Below are 20,959 nucleotides of genomic sequence, written 5' to 3'. Positions count from 1 at the left end.
AAATCCAAAAAGTACGATACATTTTTATTTTATTTTATTTATATCTTTTTTTTTACAAAACATACATTTCATGATGGAGTCAATTAGAAGAGCAGCGTAGCATGCATCTCATTTCAGTTGCAGGCATAATCACAGTTAATGTGTTGAGAGAAAGAACAACAACAAAAAAACAGCAAAGAATGATAAAGATAATGATAATAATAATAATAATAATAATAATAACATGATTTTTTGTAAAATTGCAAATCTGTGGATATTGGAATTGCCACATTATACAGCAAGTAAATTGTCTCTTGTCTCAAACACACTTTCCAGTCCGTGAGGTTTTAAGATTACGAGCTCACCTCTGAGCTTTAACACTGCAATGAACACTGACTTGATATCTATAAGATCTGCTGGAAATCTCCATCTTCATAACATAAATTACACACACAATTGAAAGCAGGATATCTCACAGTCAGCATTTGAAATGTATTCTACATAATTCCCGTCCCATGTGCCCTCCCCCCACCCCAACCCAGCATCCCCTTAACAACAACAATTCATAAATAAATAAACATGTAATGCACTGTGCTATGCTAAAGATATTATGAATAGACCCAGTCTGTTATTTAGGTTAGATTGTCATAATATGTACTATACATTTTCTTATTAATAATATTCAAATTAGCAAAACATCTAATATGGTTAATTTTCATTATCCAAGAGTTTTTTGTGGAGCGCATTATTCAATTTGGTCTACAAAATTGTATGTGATAGCTGATAAATCAAATTGCTGTTAAGTATTGGAGTAGAAATTGTTTGATTAAGCTGTAATTTAATTTATATGTAAGACAATGCTTCAAATTTTGTTCCCTGTCTGCAGGTCCACCTGGAAATTGCACCTGAGAATTTGACGACTGAAAGTTTTGATGAACTGAAGGTCAGCAATGCACTGCGTTATGAAGTCTTGATGGAAATTCTCATATCTTTGGGACTCAGTTGTGAGCTAAACCATGATCTGACTCCAACCCCAATTCACCTGCTGGCCATCTCTCTGGTAAGAGTCACAGTCCTCATCTGTCTGTGAATGTCAATACAAAGATGTTCAGGCAGTACTTCTGAAATTGATCTGCCATTGTATTGACTCAACGCAGTGAGAGCTCCATTTTGATAGCATTTGGTTAGATCTTGGTTTACACTGAAGTTAACTATATATTTTACATGTGCCCACTGAAGGCAGACTAGAATAAAGAAGAGTATCTTTGAAATTATTGAAAAAAGTGTGTAAATATTATATACTCAGTAGAGAGTTTAGTTAAAACTGCAACGTATGCAATGCTATAAAGTATAGAAGTCATATCTTCATTAAAGAAAAAATTCACCTGTAGGGGGAGACGGAACAACAGTTTGCTGAGAAGCAGTAAGTGACCCCAGTCATTTCAAAGCAGCTCTGGCAACATCCCCAAATCTGACGCTCCAATGCTATTGTTTCAGTGGAATATTTGAGCCTCCCATGGATATAGAATTAAGTTAATATAAGTAGAATAAACATTAGTACTGCAGGTTTTTTTGTCTCTATTATTGAATATATAAATTACTGTGTGATCTTTGTCCCTGCTTCCCCAGCCACTCAATGCCACCAAGCAACAGGCTAATGGAATTGAGAGTTTGAGAATGTTTTCCAAACTGCAATGCAGATTGTGGCACACAGCTGCTAGCTCTGTGCCACAAAATGTCTGCAGAAAAGCTTATCCAAACCTTACATTGAGGATTAGTATATAGTAAAATAAGTACATAGTGCACTATGTGTGGCTTCGTTGCAGTATCTTTTAGTCAGTTAAAGTTCATTTTTTCATTTGTCTTTGTACAAAGAAGGGCACTGGAAAAAATGTCCTCACTGATTGAAGTGCAAAAATGGTCCAACATAATTTGCTATATAGACCGAATATAGTTCCCCAGGCCCTATGGTCTGAGGACCTTTCCTGAAATACATTCACAACCTTAAGTCAAGCTGACAATGTCTTGTTTTTGGCTTTATTATAAGAGTATTGCTATTGTTATTAATTAAAAAAATTAGCTCCTTGTCCAACTGTGTGGGCAAGCTCCGGCAGATGTGAAGGTTTTTTAGCAGAGCACTAAATGAGGCTACAGAAGAAAGTTGTCCACAAATAGGGAGAAAACATGTTTTTCTTGGTCTACTATGATCCTACCATTGTTGTTCTGATTTTTCAACTCGTGGGCAAGCAAATGACTGGACTTGGACTGGACTCGTAATACTTCTGTTTAGTAAAAATATAATTTGTTTGTGTCTGGTATGATCTAAGTTGAGTTTAGTCTTTCTTATTCACTAGAGCTTTCATTCTGCGACCGTTGGTGCTTGTTTATGTATGTGTTCTTGCCAAGTTACCTCAGATTTTTCCTGTTTTCCTCTAACGGTGTGTTCACACTGAAGACAACACAAGTTTACGAGCCACGGGACCATTTGTGTTTATTTGAGTTAATAGCATGTAACTCATTCTGGGGAGTATTTGCCTGTTCTCCTCTGGAAGAGAGGACTACTGGCTGAAGCGATCAAGTTGCTGCGTTGTACATGTTGTGAAAACACCAGGGGGTGCCAGCGGAAGAAAGTTACTGGCTGAAGTAACTAAATCTGTTGTGGTGTACGTGTTGTGGAAAACACCAGAGAAGGGCTCTGAGCAGTACATTGTTCGATCACCCTCTATCTCGGGTCGGTGCCAGGAGTTTACATTTTTCAACTCGAGAGTTGTTAACTTTGTATGTAATGTCGATGTGCGTACAATTAACGCCACATTCGGTGTGAACACACCTTTAAACTTGATTCTGGTGAGAACTGAGATAAGTTACAAATGTGCAGAAGGGGTCACTGTTAAGCAAAGATGTATTGAATGTCCAAATTGAAGTTCTGCTAATATTTAATGCTGGTTTGATGTGCAGTTGCAACAATGAATCTATACAGCAATCCTGGACTCTATGTAGGGGATAATTACGTACAGGGTTCGTACGGTCATGGAAAACCTGGAAAAGTCATGGAATTTTAAAATGTGTTTTTCCAGACCTGGAAAAGTCATGGAAAAAAATTATCTCCCAAAAGTTTTGGAAAAGTCATGGAAATTTGTTTATTAATATTTTCATGTTGTTCATTTTAGGGATGGGCATAATTAATAGACGATGAGTTTCGTCGATGAAAACTATTTCATGTTCGCTATATGGCAGGAAGTCGGAATGTCCGAGTTGCCTTGAACGCAGTACAGCAAGGATGTTAGCAGCTGGAGGAAGCAGCCTTGCTAGCCTCCGCTGCTCGCTCGCTTCATGTCCGCACACGGTCGTCAGTCCATGAGTAGGGGAACCCGGACAGACCCGGGTCTATGTGAGGGGTTCCGGGAGTTAGGGCATGACAACAACTTGACTGAGAGGTCTAGAACCGTCAAATCCAGCTAGCTCCCAGCGGGCCTTAGTTTAAAGTAGGGGAGAGCGGGGTAATGTGGGACATCGGGTAATGTGAGACACCCCCTCTATCTAGGCAACGGAACACATTTGTGGTCATGTGACTATTATGTTTTCAAGCCCCTCCCATTCCCCCCTTGCCATCAAGGAGAAGTTGGTGCTGCTGTGGAAAGTATGTTTTTTCACAAAAATGTGTTTTTTGCATGTACAAGTAAATTGTCTTGCTTTGAACTTAATCAACTGTTGTGTCAAAACAAATTGAATCAGGTAGAAAAACTTGTATCATACATGTTGGTGTACTTCCAACATATTAAACCATCTGATCAATGCTAGCTGAAGATTAGCCTGAATTGCTAAGAGATGTAGTTTTTTTCCAAAATTCAAGATTCAAGATTTTTTTAATTTTTTTTATTTGTCAAATGCACAACAATAACATTAAGCAGTCGCTGGCAGTGAAATGCTTGAGTCTCAGGCTCTCTTCTAACAATCCTCAAGTAATTACACACTATACAATAAAATAAGATAGAATGTTGGCTGTGGGACAAATCCTGTGGGGTAAAGTGAGACAGTGTCTCACTTAACCCCACCATGAAACAGAAGCTAAGTTTAGTCTTAAACATAATTTAGTGTTATGTTACATTATATATGTTACATTTTTTATGTGATAAACATTGTAGAAAAGCCATCATGCCAAGAAACTATACACCAGGAAGACAACCTGGGGCCAAACACCCCTCGCAGAGATGGAGAGTGCAGCCGCTGAGGTCATGCAAAGAAAGAAGTCCTTAAGAAAAGCTGGAAGGGATAGAAATATTGATAAGACAGCCCTCAAAAGATTCATAAAGAAAAAAGAGAAAGGGAAAGTAAAATCAGTAGCCTGGGGTGCAGTAGCTGAGGTAAAGAGAATATTCACAGATGAGATGGAGGAGGAGCTTGCCAAACACTTGAAACAACTAGCTGACCAGTTCCATGGCCTTGCTCCAGTTAAGTGCCGTGAACTGGCATTTGAATACGCAGAGAAAAACAATATCCCTGTCCCTGCCAATTGGACAGAGAAACAATGTGCAGGTAAGCTAGGGTCTGCAAGAGATCACATGAATCATAATAATCATAAATGTGCTTAATTGACCAATCCCCATGATTCTGTTACTAGTCCGATATAAGTGGTTGTCAATCTAGCTGTCAGGATTTCAACTATTACAACATGTGTTGTTATGGTAGTTTTAAAGTGGAAAAAGTAAGTGGACCACTTTCCCCCGTAGCCGGGGTAAAGTGAGACAGACAATCATATTTTCACTTGAAGACATTCTGATCATTTCCATTTCTAGAAAACGTCCTGAATTAATGGGAAATGTGTAAATTTGACTGATATATCATTTTAACTCGCCTAGACGTGAGCAAATGTAAAAAAAATTCCACATTACCCCGCTCTCCCCTACAGCACCATTATTTTGAAGTGTAACCAGTGAACGAATCCCGTTTAACTGCCACAAGAGTTGTTCATCTTGTAATAAAGATCTCAATGATTTCAATATAGCCTATAAATAGTGAATTTTAATATGAAAATATTAATGATTAATCGAAAATCAATCGTTAATTCTCCCAACGATCGATTTAGACAATTTAATCGAATGCCCATCCCTAGTTCATTTACACTGAGTTTTAAATGATTCATCTGCTTTTAAAGAAATACGCTAAAGTATAAGCAGGCATACTTGGGTTTGTGTCATGTAAAGTATACTGTATGCCTTGGAATTCTCATTGTTAGTATGAATACTACATTGTCACTTTTTCGCGAATACACAGAGATTTCACAAAATGTTCGGTCATGGAAATTTGGTTTAAAGTCCTGGAAAAGTCATGGAATTCCATTGGTCAAAATGTGTATGAACCCTGTATGTATGAGTTGTGAGGATGCTGTGTGTACTGTCCATGGCAGCTAGATGGGTACCACTGTCGCAGTAGTTGTCCTCTGTAGTGAAAACTCTGGCATCTGCCTCCTCCATACGCTTCTCTAGCGACTTTCTTATGCCTGTATCTATCCAGCTCTCTGTTCTGTCTTTGTTTGCTTACAACCGTGACCGCAGGACAATAATACACCACAAACTCTCTTGCTGTCTTTACCCGCACATCGACATGGATATCCATGGACTAACCCCTAACACCAATGATCTCGCAGACAGACGAAGAGTCACTTATTCCAGAGACTTTGTGCCGCAGCTCGGTCTTCTCCTCCACCATTCCATCAAACCTGACACTTGTCCCTAGGTCACATGCCTATGGTTTCATCCAAGCATGGCGACTCTGTCCACAACAAAAATATGGTAACCAGAAGGGGGAAAGGACAGGTGGAATCAGAGCCAGACTTAAACGGGAGTCATGTAGTGATCCTCCTTGCTATTGTGCGCTCCCTCAGACCCAAATTGGACGGGCTACAAGCCAACATTAACCATTTGCATGAATATAGGACTGCCTTCATTCTTGCATTTACTGAAGCTGTGACTTTTGCCTAGGCTGTCTCCCTGTTTTGATGAGCTCTGAACCCTGAATGAAAATCTTATTCTGGAGATAATAAAACAGCTGATTGGCTACAACTTTCTCGAAGACAGGAGAAGAAGCTTGAATATAGGTCTGTAGCTGGCGAAAAAACCCTTGGTCCAGAGTGTGTTTTTTGAGAAGGGGTTTAAAACAGCTAACTTAAAAGACTGTACGGGAAGAATTTTTTTCTCCAAGTAAAGTTGTTTGAATGGCTATGACAATTAATTTCCACAAATTATGATCGTGGCTATGACATGGAGGTCTGTGCGATTCCTCCATGTCATACCCATTGGTTCCCTGACTGCTATCGACTGACCCACACGTTCCCCAGGCTTGAATCCAATTGAGAACGTCTGGGACCTTATTTATCCGTGCATCTGTCGCCGCCAAGTACCTCCACAGCTTGCTGATGCCCTGATCCAGGTCTGGCAGGAGATCCCCCAGGACACCATCCACCGTCTCATCAGAAGCATGCCCAGACGATGTTGGGATTGCATACAGGCACGCTGCGGCCATACACCCTCCTGAACAACCTTACGAGTTGTTGTGATGAAAGTTCAAACAAGTTGGATCAGCCTGTGATTTCAAAGTTTCCCTTTGATTTCGGTGTAGTTTTGAATCCAGCTCTCAAGGGGTTAATAATTCTGGTTTTGATGGGCCCTTCTTAAATTACTTTGTTCTCAACGAATTACACGATTTTCATCAGTAAAGATTTTCAACAGAAATATTTTGTAAAAAGAGATCCTGTGTGATTTAAGTGTTCCCTTAATTTTATGGAGCAGCGCGTATATATACAAAATAAATGTTTAATTTCATCTCTATTGCACTTTTCATTTCAGTTTATACGTAATTGAAAAAAATATTTATGATGGGTAGTATGAATATATTCTTAAAACTTAAATTCTGTCTTTTGCTATGTTTTTATATGCAAGTTAATGTGAGTGTGTGTAAAGACAATTTATTAAGCAGCACTAAAATAACATTAGTCAGCATTAAAAGAATGATTTCTTATATTAACTACTCAAGAGAATATTTGTCTGTGCCCACTCAGTGGTCACCTTATAGTGGTCATCTTACACAGTATCTTGTTCTCCATTTAAAAGAAATTACTGTTTTCAAATGTCGAATCTATTTAAACCAACGACATGTGCATGATCCATTCAAACAAAGCTCAGAAATCCCTCTGTGTTGCCCTGTGGTAATGGCCCAGCATCTACAGTACCGGTATACTGCCGCCTGACATGCACCAAGGTGCAAGGGCCCTATAGTGTTGCTTGAAATTGAGAATTTGGCTAAAACTTAGAGTAACACCAGTATTGCTGTGCTGATAGAAGTTGCTTAGATCTTTACAGTAAAATATGAAGGGGAAAGAAAATATACAAATTGGTATTGGTTCAATATTTATAGCAATTAAATATTACAATTCAAGAGTTTTGCAATAGTATCTAATTGATTGCTGTCACAGAATTGGATAGCATTGTATAACCATACCTTGACCCAATAAACCAATAACACAGTAGTCATTCCATGTCAGATATGTGCCAGAAAATATTGATATCACAATAACTCCAAATCTAGTTAGGGTTAGTCAAAAGTCAAAAAATGTCTGAAGGTCTTAGTGTTATTATAAGATATAATTGGTAAATCATTTTTGCAATTCAACTTCACTGGTCATATTCCCTCTTAGTGTTATTTTTCACATCGGAGAGCTTGTAAAGGGCTTAAAAACATTTCTCTCTAACCTTCATTACCAGAGATGTGAGGAGGCAAAATCAGAGTCCCCTTAAAAGGTTCAAACTTAGTTAGCCCATAAATCTTAAATTGTGACCCGAGACAGACTAAACTTCTTTTCTCATTTTTACAAAATCCGCATGTGTTATGATTCTGCCCCGAAACTTTAAATTAGGGCTGCATGATATATCGAAAATGTACCGTCATCGACGATATCAAAATGCACGATATACTTATTACAAAAGCTTAAACTGTGATAAATGGTGTTCCATGCATCATGCATTCACACTCTGCATGTCAATATATATGACCAATCAGATGGAGCCCTGCTGCACTAGATAATAAATTAAAGATACTGTGGAGCTGTCCGTGGTCTCTGCATCCGTTTATGTTTATTCATCGCAAGGCATATTGTCATCGCGACATTCAACAACATTATTGCATATCGCATGTTTTCTTAATATTGGGGCAGCCCTACTTTAAATTATTGAAAAGGACTGTTTTTGGACCTGATTTTCTGTTTTTCCCTTTGTTTGGATTTGTGTTCTGTTCGGTTAGTTTCTCAGTTCTTTTCTTTCTTGTTTTATTTAGGAATTTCTCTCCTTGTGTTTCTGCGACTTTATTCTGTGCCGTTGCCCTGTTTTACCACTCTTGTGATCATCTGCACTTGTTCCTCATGTGTTTCATCTGTGTTCAATTATTCCTTCCTCCCTTTTGGACAAAGGGCAGAGGGAACTTTGTCTTGGTCAGTTCGTTTTGTTTCACTTCAGTAGTGTGTTCCAGACATTTCTAGTTCCCTAGTGTTACTCAGTTTTGATTATTCAAACTTTATTTTTGGCGGAATTAAAGATTTTTTTTTCTTATGTTGCATTTGGTCGACCTGCTCACCATCCAGGGACAGCATGCCAATTGTAAATTGTGAGGGTACGACCCACAATTGTGATAAATAGATTTGAAATGGCCATTTAACCCATTTAACAGGAACAAATTGTCAAACCTTTTCTGTAGAAAGTGTATCTATAGAAAAACGGCTGCCATATTTCATATAAAAGATCAAATTAATTGTGTTATTTTCCTTCTTTACTTCCCTGTTTCCCACACAGGAGGCAAAGGCCTACTTCCTGAAGTGGCTGGAGACACAAGCAGATCAAAATGGCTTCCTCACATTGTCCAAGCTCTCCTTGAGGATGGTACCCTGCTCTGAGCTGCAAGATGGTTCTTTTTTGCATGAGGGTTCTATGGACCTGATCACCGACTCTTCTGAGTCTCAGAGCTGGTCGGAGTTCAGAATGGAGACCTACTGGAAGAACCTACAGACCAGTCTGCTCGGACATACCCTGTTTTACACTGAGATGGCATCGTCTACAATGGACCTGTTAGAAGGGTAAAACACAACCCTTTGAATCTATTTGATTGAGGCAGGCAGAATGTTACTGTCATCGTGCCATGCACAGCTCCACTATGTCCACTGACAGAGTTCATTTGGTTCTTTTCATACATGTTTGGAAGGTGGATAATTAGGGCTTGGCGATACGGCCTACAACAAATATCGCGATATAGCCTAAAAATATTGCAATATTATAGCTCTGTTTTAAATTCTCTGGTTTCTCTTCTTCTGACAATGATTCTTCGAAGTAAAAACCCGTCAATGATCTGACTTTCATTTGTTATGTGTTAGGTTGTATTCCAATCAATGTAGTTATGTAGTGTAGAGATCAGATTATGCTGACTGAGTGGAAATATCAATTAGTACATTTACTATATTAGATCAAGCTGTCTGATTACCTTATATTTTATTAAATCATCTGCCAGGGTTTGACAGGCTGAAGCAATGCTGAATGTAAGGTAAAACAACAGGATCTCCTCGATCACATCTGTACATTTCACACTATGAGGAGGATCAAATCTTGATAGACATGAAGGCCAAAGTAAATGCTGAGGATAATTGTGGATTATTACAGTGAAGGGTGGAGTTTTTGCTCTGAAGGATGCTAAGATGTCAAAGGTCTGTCTGTTAAGGTTTGTGGAGGAGATGGACCCAGATGCAGAGTTTTAAAACAAAAGGTGATTTTAATTAAACTAGTACTTTTAACAAAACAAAACAAACATGAGCACCAAAGGGGGAAAAACCGGGACATGCCCTGGAGCTCCGGTGGACGGCTCCGAGGCCGCTCAAAGGCAGAGTTCTGAGGGTCGGGAGGGCGGCGCCGTGGCCGCTCAGGGACAGAGTTTTGAGGCTCGGGAGGGCGGCACCGTGGCCGCTCAGGGACAGAGTTCTGAGGCTCGGGAGGGCGGCGCCATGGCCGCTCAGGGACAGAGTTCTGAGGCTCTGGAGGGCGGCACCGTGGCCGCTCAAAGGCAGAGTTCTGAGGCTCGGGAGGGCGGCGCCGTGGCCGCTCAGGAACATAGTTCTGAGGCTCGGGAGGGCGGCAGCGTGGCCGCTCAAAGGCAGAGTTCTAAGGTTCGGGAGGGCGGCGCCGTGGCCGCTCAAGGGCAGAGTTCTGGGGCTCGGGAGGGCAACACGTGGCCGCTCAAGGGCAGCGCAAAAGGGCGCAGACCTCAGCCCCAGACGTGGAGCAGGATCCGGAGTCGCAGCCGGAACAGTGCCCATAGTTGGCGCTGCGAGGACCTCCGACGCCTGAACAGGAGGGACTTCAGCTGGGACTCTCCGGTGAGGGACAGGGACTGCAGCAGACTCTGCAGGGACCTCTGACTCCTGAACAGGAGGGACGTCAGCCCGAAGAGGAGAAAAATCAGCTGGGGGCCTCCGTTGCGGGACAGGGACTGGAGCAGGCGACGCGAGGACCTCTGACGCCTGAAGAGGGACGTCAGCCGGGGACCTCCGGCGCGGGGCAGGGACCGGGATGCAAGCCGCTGTAAGGACCTCGGACGTCGGAGGAGTTGAGACGTCAGCCAGGAACCTCAGGAGCGGGGCAGGGAGCAGGTGCAGCGAGGACCTCTGACGCCGAAACACAGGGGACATCAGGTTGGAACCTCCGTCGCGGAGCAGGGACTGGAGCCGACGCCACTGTGATGACCTCTGACGTCGGAGGATGAGAGACGTCAGCTGGGGGCCTCCGGCGCGGAGCAGGGCCTGGGTCTGGCTGGGGCCCAGTCGGGGCTGGAGGTGGCTGGTGCCTGTGAGCATGCTGCTGCAGGGAGAGACTTCTGCTGTGGATGACCCCCCTCCACCGTCCACCCCCCACACCAGAACCTCTTTGGAGGCTGCGGGGTCCTCCCCGAGCCAAACAGCCCCCCAGGTATCGGTCATCAGATGGGGCTGTAGGCTGGTGCCTGTGAGAAGGCTGTAGAGGGGAGGGGCCTACTACCGCAGACCTCCTCTGCAGGCTGCGGGGTCCACCGCGTGCCAGGCGGGTTCCCTCAAAAGGGTTTGAGGATGGGGCTGGAGTGTTGCGGAGTCTCTTTAGCCGGTCCTGCACAACCACTAGGTGCGGGACAAAATTGCTAACCCAAGGGCGTTCCTTCAGCCAAGCCTCAACCACTGAGATTTCCTCTAGGGTCTCTGACTTGAGCTAGTTGAAAGAATGCCGTCTCTCCTAATCCGACCAAGTTTTCGTTTGCTGCTTGGGAGCTGCTGGTGGGGCTGGAGAAGCTACAGCTGCTTGGCTCGTACCGGCTTCCAGATACTGGCTAACTATATAAGCTCATGATTTTGTTTCCACGTTGCGGAGCTGACTTTCCATTTGCTTTATTCTTGCCTCCATCATAGTAAATAAACAACAATTATTACAAGTAGCCGAATCACTAAAGTAGGCAGAGGAGTAACTTAACATCAAGCATACTGAGCTGGAGAGAGAGAAAACATTGTTAACGTTAGCAGTTCTAAGTTGTTAAAACCAAGGCTTCTCTGTGGATAAAGCAATATAAAACATGCAATTTAGTTCTTCCTCCTGTATTTTTACTGTCCAGCATTACATTTTTTTTGCAACATGTCTCCAGTTATGTGCAAAACAACATATCCTAGTACATTTTCACCTTGTAACTATATCGCCCAATTTCAAGCTGCTGCAATTTAATTGACGCACTTGCAACTTGTCTTTACACTGAGCATCAGCTGTTTTTTATGTTATTTGCCCTGTCGTGAATTTGCAGGGTCACTGTCATTTGACAGCAGAATAATCTCAAGTGTTTTAGCTCTTTCTTCACCATGCAAAGCCTAGAACCGCAAAAACTTTAAATGAATTGTGACAAAGCTTTGACTATAACTGTTGTGGTTATTCTTTGCCACTATGACAAAAATGATATCTGACATCCCCAAAAAATCGTACTTCTAATGAAAAAGCTTATCATAAACAAAAATATCCCAAAATCTAAAGATCGATTTTAAAGGTTAAACTCAGGATAGTCCATGCGGTAGGGTATTTGAGATCTGTGGAATTAAGTCTGTGTGTGTGAGTCAAAGGTTCAGTTCAGAGTTTCCAGTTCTACGAAGCTCGTTCAATTATCAGCATAAATCACCATGGTAGTTTATGCTGAATGGCTGACCTGCTCCAGACCAGGCTAAGTTGGCGATAATCAATCAATCAATCAGATTTTATTTGTATAGCCCATATTCACAAATTACAATTCGTCTCATAGGACTTTAACAGTGTGTGACATCCTCTGTCCTTAACCATCAGCAAGAGTAAGGAAAAACTACTAAAAACCCTTTTAACAGGGTAAAAATACGTAGATACCTCAGAGAGAGCCACATGTGAGGGATCCCTCTACCAGGACGGACAGAAGTTCAATAGATGCCAGTATAAAAACCTGTCCAATGACCAATCAGGTACCTTGGAACATGACATCAGCGTTTTCAAAGGATCCATTGGAGCTTGGTGCACGGATTGTTAAAGGGTGTGTTAGCGCTGGGATAACCAGACATATTTGTATACTTTTATCAGCCTTCACCAAAATGACACTACACCAGTTATGGTTGCATAACTCCTGTCAGCTGATGCTGACACAGTATACCTAAGATGTGCTTAATTGTGCTTAAGAGTTTAATAAAAACAACTTTAAGATGAATGGTTTTCCCATAAAAAATATTTTTATAAATAATATTAATATCATACATTTTTTAAACTGTTTTTATTTTATTTAGATAAGCCAATTATGCCCCAAATAATGAGTCCTGATGAGACTATTCAGTGTTGAGTCTAGGTACAAAGTATGACAAGAGTTATTATAAATTATGATTAGAATTTTCTCAATAAGGGCAACAGAAAGGGTAACACTACAGTAAAGCCACTACCTAAAGGTGTAACAAAGAATATTACTAACTAGTGATAGTACTTTTTAACATGGCTTTATTATTCTTGTCTCCCTACAGGTTAAGTCTACATTTACCAAAAGATGTGGGTTTAATAGCAGTAGCTGGTCGACAAAGCCAGGGAAGAGGTTCGTGCTCCAGCAAACTGTATAAATGAAGATTCAACATTCACTCAGACCACAAAGGCATTATAAACCGCAGGTTCAGTGGAGTAAGAATTTATTTTCATCTTAATGTCAGAAGTGTGTAACATGTTTGCTTTGCTTGCTTCTGCTTCAGGTCGGGGAAAGAACACCTGGCTTAGCCCTCTAGGTTGTGCTATGTTCACTCTAAAGATCCAGGTCGAACTAAGCTCTAGGCTCGGACAAAGGATTCCCTTCCTCCAGCACCTAGCTGCTCTGGCAGTGGTGGAGGCTGTTCGCACACTGCCTGGATACCAGGTATCTGCCTACACACTTCCCTAAGTTTGTTCATGTATATTACCCTATCTTATGTAATTAAGCTCATATACTACATACACCCAAAAAAGTCAAACGTGTGGCTGATCTTGAAAAATATATTATATCACAAAGTAACATGTTGAAGTTCAGTGTATTAAATAATCAATGAACATGTTTCAATCTTTTTCAGGAAATAGACCTGCGAGTGAAATGGCCCAATGACATCTACTATAGTAACCTGATGAAGCTTGGGGGAGTACTGGTGACTTCCACTGTTATAGGATCGACTTTTCATCTGCTCATAGGTAACAACCCTCCCTTTATTACAGCTAAAGAAACTGGAGGCTTTCACCCAAAAGCTGCATCAGCTTTTCACCAATATATCTACCATCTCATGATTAAACAAACACACCACTTTTGGGTTGATTACATGGTATCTGTACTGTTGCACTGTTAAGAAACTGGGTGAAAGTCATTTAAATGCTAAACTAGTTGTCCAGAATGAAGTTGTGCACCTTCAAGCCCTGTGAAAGCTTTAAGTTAGCTCTCTGAGTGCATGGTCACAGATAAATTTCAAATATAGTGTGCTGTCTATTCTTGGCACTAAATTGTCCAAATAAGGTAAATGGTTCGATTTTCTGTACAATTTAAGAAATGATTTGTCACCTAACAAACCAAACCACCGAACATTCTTGTATATAAATCTCCCCACACTACTGTCTGACATAAGAACAGGCAGCATAATTTTTCACCATCTAGTAAACCATGAAACTGATTATAATTAGTATTAGTTCATTCACTTTTAAAAGAGGGTGAGAGTGATCAATGTACTCATTATTTCAACAGCAAAATAAATTTACATTTCATCAATAATTCAACCTCTTAAAGAACAGCAAACCCTCTTCTTCTTTTGAACTAAGCACTTCTCTATTGCAGCGTCAGCACACCAGATTGTTCCTTCTCTATGATATTTCTCTTATGTATGAAAAAAAACATGAAATTCCTTTTGGATGACAAAAATACATAATTTTAAGATAGAATAGATTTAACAAATATCCTTCTGACGTTAAAACACAGAACCATTTGGTTAGGCTTCGTTGGAAATTGTCTGTAGTATGGCACAAAGTATCACAGTTGCTAAAGCTAGTTGGGAGAAGAATAAAAATAAATTTTCCACTCAGAAAATCATTAATGCCATTCTTTACTATCAACTACTGATAAGCAATGTACTCAGCATCTATGCTAACACCCTTATATGACCAGCAATTGTTGTTAAATAAACAGCTTCTTTGTGTTGTCACATCTAAAATAAGCCTGTAGATGCCAGTAGCTCTTCCCTAATAGGACACTGAATAGTCTGAATCATTGTGGTTCACCCACAAGCTAATAATCAATAAATAATCCTGAATAGATAATGATTATGGGTCAACGGGTGGGACAAATAATTAGTCAACTATAGTAATTATAAAACCCTTTTCAATACTTTATCCAGTGTGCACCAGTCAAAAACAGTCTTGTTTTGTTTTCTCAGAATAACAAACATATTGTGCTCTACAGGCTGTGGGTTCAATGTGAATAACAGCAATCCAACTGTCTGCATCAATGACCTGATCCAGCAATACAACACACAACATAACTGCAGTCTGCATCCGCTTAGCTGTGCCCAACTCATTGCTCGCACTGTCAGCTGTCTGGAGGTCCTCATCAGCAGCTTCCAACATGGAGGCCCAGACGCAATCCTGCCCACATACTACAAGAGATGGCTACACAGGTGGGCACTGCAAAAATTACTCTGGTCTTTATACTCAGGTTTCACTTCTCATTTTGATTCAGAATCAGATATTTTGATACAGGTTGTACATGCATACAAACAATCTATTTAGGTGCAAGGGATGCAACAATCAGAATAATGTATTAATGACCACACCACAAAATTGGTGGAATTCTTCATTGCTACAGCATGTAAAAGATTGTCAAACATGAAAAATATGACAGACATTGACATGGACAGCATTAACAATAAATAATGACACTTGACAATAAATGGACAGGACAGGAATGTTTCAAGTGCATGTACATCATGATTGTTGCAGAGACTTATGAGTCCTTGTTTTTGTAATGGGATGATTTGGTGGGAGAGTCTCTCTAGCGATGCATTTTTTAGCCCTTGTGATGGTGCATTTGTGGTATCATGATTCAACTGATGGGAGAGGGGTGCAAGTGATCTTTGATGATTTGTTGACTGTGTTGCAGTTTTGTTTGGGTTTGACTGTTGAGGCTGTCAATACCAAACAACGTTGTTGTTGGTTACAGGTCTGATTACGGTGCTGTTGACTTATTTCAGTTTCTGCCATTGTGATATTTTGTGCGGAGACTACGACTTTCTGTGCACATGCTAGTGAATAAGGCCCATTGTGCTGTAGCTTCGGAAGTACTGCTTTAAATGTTGTACTTCAATTAATCACATGGCAAAGGACTGTCAAGTGACACTTAAGAGTGTGGAATGTAACAGACATGTATCGGCTTTACAAACTGACCCTGCTCCTGTAAAACAGCATGGCGGGGAGCAAGAGACAGAACTGTTCTTGCAGCTTAGGCCAAGAGGAGACTACGGACAGTCTTGGCTCAACAAATTTCAGAAGGTCAAAAGAAGATGATCGGACAGCTTTTTCTGTGGAAGATGAGGCTTTTCTTGACATTATTAATAGAGAGGTACTCAGGGATAGCTCTTACCGGATTGCTCCCTTAACCTTTCAGAAGGCACTTCGTCTACTTCCAAAAAATTTAGACCAAGCTCTCAAACGTACACTGGACAAACAGCCAGAAATCAAGGAGCATTTTATTGGTTCTTTGCAGAAAATCTTTTAAAACCAGCATGCAGAAACAGCAACATATTTGCAAGGAAATGAGGAATGTTGGTACCTCCCAATATTTGGGGTCTAGCACCCAAAAACATCAGGAAAGATCAGCGTTGTGTTTGACTGAGCGCAAGGCATGAAGCTGTCTCCTTTATTATAATAGCAGGTTGGGAGTGTACTTGTCATTCATATTGTATTACCAAGGCAGGTCTACGTTTTCAGGTTGTTGAACTGCCACTGGTGTTCATTCAGTTATATTACAGCATTCACACAAGTCTCCATGTTGGTTGCATGAGTGAGCTAGTGTGCAGTTCAGTATTTTCAGTAAAGAACTTAATGTTATTCAAGCCTCACATCTTCATTGGATTCACTGTGTTAGCAATCTGTCTGGTCTGATAGCAGATGAGGATAGAATATTGGTATTATAATTTGATTTATAGATTTTTGGATAGTTAATGGTAATATTTGGTTTGAAGACAGTATTTGTTAGTCCACTCTGAAGATAATAAGTTATTTTCCATTTGTGTGTTTGACAGTAATATTAAAATAAGATGTTTCAAATCCAGTTATAGCCCAACATTTTGATAGCAGAATAATCAGGAATTCCTTGTGCTCAAGTATTTGGAAAACGTATACATAATACATGAGGTAATGGAAAACTCAAGACAGTAAAAGTAATGATACACTGTCAGTTTGTGAAGTCGGGAGAGCATCACAGTTTATGTTGTTCAGAATGTCGTTCTTTAAGACAGTTATCAACTGGGAAAGGGTCTGTGGAGGTTATGTTTAATCTCAGCCTTTAAAGCTCTCTTAATATAATTTAAGAGGCAAATTCGTATACACAGTTGTCATGTCATAGTGAAATCCTGAAGCAAAACTGTAACAATTGCTCTCTGTTCTCTGACCTCAGCGGGACCAAGGTGCAACTTTGGAGTGAGGATGGAATAGAAGCTGAGGTGTTCGGACTGGACCACAATGGCTTCCTCCAAGTGCACAGTGAGGAGCATGGCGTGATCTCAGTGGAGCCTGATGGAAACTCCTTTGACATGCTGAAGAACCTGGTGGTTATCAAGCAACGCTAAGACCAAACGGAACCAACTTAAGAATCATCTCTTTATCCTATCAGCTCTCAACATAATATAAATATTTTGGGTTACTTTTGAATCCTTATGTTCACCTGACATACATTGAACTAAAATGTGTTGGAGGTAGAGATGTGCTATAACAATAACGTTGTTTAATATCGCGATGGTGATATGACTTGCGATAATAAACATAAACAGATTAGCGGCTCTGTCAGTAATTTACTGTGTCTTCGCGCTGTTTGCTGCGCAGAATGCGTCAAACCAAACGGAAAGGGGAAAAGAGCGAGCGAGCAGCTGATGAATGCGCTGCTCTGAAGAAGATTTAAGCCATTAATAAGAGAATTGATCATTATGTGATGATCAGAGTTGATATTGTGGCAACACACAAATCAACTTTGAATCTGAAGAGAGAGCGGGAGAGAGAAAGATAAATCTTTAAATCTTGATTTATAATTCTGCTTTGTATTATTTTCTTGGTATCTATGTATGGGAGTATGGGTAAATTATTCAGACAGATCTGAATAGAAGATCCCAGATTTCATTCCATAACACAAGAAATAATTGGGTGTGAATAATAATTTAAATATGAACTGTTGTTTGAACATCGTTTTGCATACCAGAACCAATCCAGAAAGACATTTTATCATTGACTGTGGTCCAAATACAGATGATCCATCCTTATTTAATAATATTTTCTCTTCCCTCTCAACCATTTCAAACTTAACTTTATGTAAACCTATCACCAGATGGCGCTTCAACACAAAAAATCCCTCTAAAAAAATTTGTTTGACAGTCAGCGGGCTTCCTTCCTAGAACTCAGTAATTCCCCAAAATCATCACCATAATTATTAAATATTTCTTTCTCCACTTACAAGATCACAAGAAAACTAATTGAACTAGACCTGCAAGCAAGTATGAGCGGGCCCTCGCCTGGCGACAGTGATGCGGCCGCGCCAAGGTGGCCAAACGCCTTCCATCAGCCCCACTAAGAGGCACTAGCTTGGGAGTCATTGGGAAGGATGTTAGTGTGTCCCTGCATCCATTAAGTGGCTTGCTGATCATGTCTCAAGATTCAGCCAAGGTCTGGAGTCGTCTAGGAATTTTTTTTTGTTGCATTTTTGTCACACCTAAATGATTCAGATCATCAGACAAATTTTAATATTAGACAAAGATAACCCTAGTAAATACAAAATGCAGTTTTTAAATGACGATTTCATTTATTAAGGGTAAAAAGCTACCCAAACCTACCTGGCCCTATGTGAAAAAGTAATTACATAACTGGTAATGAGTCTTTCACATCGCTGTGGAGGAATTTTGGCCCACTCTTCTTTCTAGATTGGATGTTTTTCAAGCATAAACAGCTTGTTTGAAGTCATGCCACAGCATCTCAATCGGATTTAAGTCCGGAATTTGACTAGGCCACTCCAAAACCTTCATTTTGGGTTTTTTGAGCCATTCAGAAGTGGACTTGCTGGTGTGTTTCGGATCATTGTACTGCTGCATAACCCAAGTGCGCTTGAGCTTGAGGTAACAAACTGATGGCCGTATACATTGTCCTTCAGGATTTTCTGGTAGAGAGCAGAATTTGTGGTTCCATCAATTATGGGAAGTCATCCAGGTCCTGAAGCTGCAAAGCAGCACCAGACCATCACACTACCACCACCATGTTTGACTGTTGGTATTATGTTGTTTTTATGAAATGCTGTGTTAGTTTTACGCAAGATGAAACATGCAGAACCCTTCCAAAAAGTTAAACTTTCAGTCCACAGAATATTTGCCCAAAAGTCTTGGGGATCATCAAGATGTTTTTTAGCAAATGTGAGATGAGCCTTTGCGTTCTTTTTGGTCAGCAGTGGCTTTCGCCTTGGAACTCTCCCATGGATGCCAGTTTTTTTTGCCCAGTTTCATTCTTATTTTGAATCATGACCTTAACTCAGGCAAGTGAAGCCTGCAGTTCCTTAGATGTTGTTCTGGGGTCTTTTATGACCTCCTGGATGAGTCGTCGATGCGCTCTTGTAATTTTGGTAGGCCGGCTTCTCCTGGGAAGGTTCACCACTGTTCCAAGTCTTACTTTTTCACACAGGGCCAGGTAGGTTTGGATAGCTTTTTTCCCTTAATAAATGAAATCATCATTTAAAAACAGAATTTTGTATTTACTCAGGTTATCTTTGTCTTATATTAAAATTAGTTTGATGATCTGAAACATTTAAGTGTGACTAATATGCAAAAAAACAAGAAACGGAGGCAAATACTTGTTCACAGCACTGTACATGGTTGTTATAAGTCGTCTCATATTAAGGATAAACCAACACGCCTGACAGTTGTGAGAAAAAGGTTTTGTGTTTTGAGAAAAAGGTTTTGTATCAGTAAGCATGCACAATCTAAAAAAAGTAATACATGACAACAAATTTAAGATTTATAGTTCCCAAAACAAGCAGAGTCTCTTATCAGACCTCTTATCAAGCCAGGTGTGAGAGACTGAGACTAAAGATGTGACGCACACACAAGCAACGGTTACGGTTGGGGGAGAGCGTGGCCCAGGGGATAGAGCGGGTCTTCTGCAACAAGAAGGTTGCCGGTTTGAATCCCACTCTTTCCCATCTGCATGCCTAAGTGTCCTTGGCAAGATACTGAACCCCTAAATGGCCCTTCATAAATGCTGAGTGTTCTAAAAATGTAAGTCGTTTTGGACAAAATTAAATGACATGTAATGTAATGTTACAAAAAGTCACTATGTGAGGGCCACATATTTCCCACATATTCAGCCCAAACTGCCCCTTCCCCCACCCCTGTCTAACATACTTTAAAGTTGAGTTTCATTGACATCTTCACAGACAAATACAAATGGATAATATACATTTCAGTCTTAACAACTACAACTTTGGTGAAGAAAAGATGGGCCTACAAGTTTACCCAAAGCCTGACCACATGTCTCCATGCTTCCAGAACTCAGTCTCCCAGGGTCCTCCACTTCTTCACACCTACATGTGAAATGTGCCTTAGGATCCATGAGGTCACCAGGCCAATAAAGCCACAGTTCCCCCTCAGCTCACTCTTTTTTTATCACTTCCCCTGGAGGACTTCAACACAAGCAGCCAGGACACAAAGTCTTGCCAGCAGATGCACAACAACAGGAACCCCAAACCAGCCAGCAAGACCACTTAGATGACTTCGTAATGACACCAAATGGACCCTTTCTCCTCTGTTTCCATGGACTGGTAACAAAACTAGGCTAGTTCAACTTAGCTCAGCAAAGGACTGTTATTTGATTAGTGTGATCTTGATTAGTTTGATATGTGTTGTTGTGATATTTGGTAGTAAGTTATTGAAAGTTGATGTTAGTTGTGTTATCCTATTCACAGACTTTCTTTGCATGCAACTAACCACATTCTGTAACCTGGCACCAGCACCTCACACACACATCTCCCCAAACTTAATACACACACGTGACCTAAGCCACATGGTCTAGCCTTTCCATGTGACCTTTGTCTTCATAGTGGTCACAGCAAAAAATTTGAATCACACACACGCGCACACACATGCACTCGAATACACGTCTGTTAAGAGCAAGTACACTTTTGGTTAGTT

At 40.6% G+C, this 20,959-nt stretch overlaps 1 protein-coding gene across 2 annotated transcripts in view; it reads left to right on the top strand.

The window, feature by feature from the left end:
* hlcs (holocarboxylase synthetase (biotin-(proprionyl-CoA-carboxylase (ATP-hydrolysing)) ligase)) overlaps positions 1-17,573 on the top strand; it is a 30,555-nt gene extending 12,982 nt beyond the window's left edge. For both annotated transcript variants that reach the window (XM_053441460.1, XM_053441459.1), the window contains 7 exons: positions 866-1,039; positions 8,820-9,100; positions 13,049-13,116; positions 13,268-13,428; positions 13,619-13,733; positions 14,986-15,199; positions 17,197-17,573. In XM_053441460.1, coding sequence (XP_053297435.1) covers positions 866-1,039; positions 8,820-9,100; positions 13,049-13,116; positions 13,268-13,428; positions 13,619-13,733; positions 14,986-15,199; positions 17,197-17,368 — 1,185 coding nt within the window. In that variant the 3' untranslated portion in view covers positions 17,369-17,573. The remainder of the gene's footprint in view (positions 1-865; positions 1,040-8,819; positions 9,101-13,048; positions 13,117-13,267; positions 13,429-13,618; positions 13,734-14,985; positions 15,200-17,196) is intronic.
* Positions 17,574-20,959: the final 3,386 nt, after the last annotated feature.

Source organism: Pleuronectes platessa, chromosome 15 (genome assembly GCF_947347685.1).
Source record: "Pleuronectes platessa chromosome 15, fPlePla1.1, whole genome shotgun sequence".
Taxonomy (NCBI): Eukaryota; Metazoa; Chordata; class Actinopteri; order Pleuronectiformes; family Pleuronectidae; genus Pleuronectes; species Pleuronectes platessa.
This window is presented reverse-complemented; position numbering and strand designations above follow the sequence as displayed.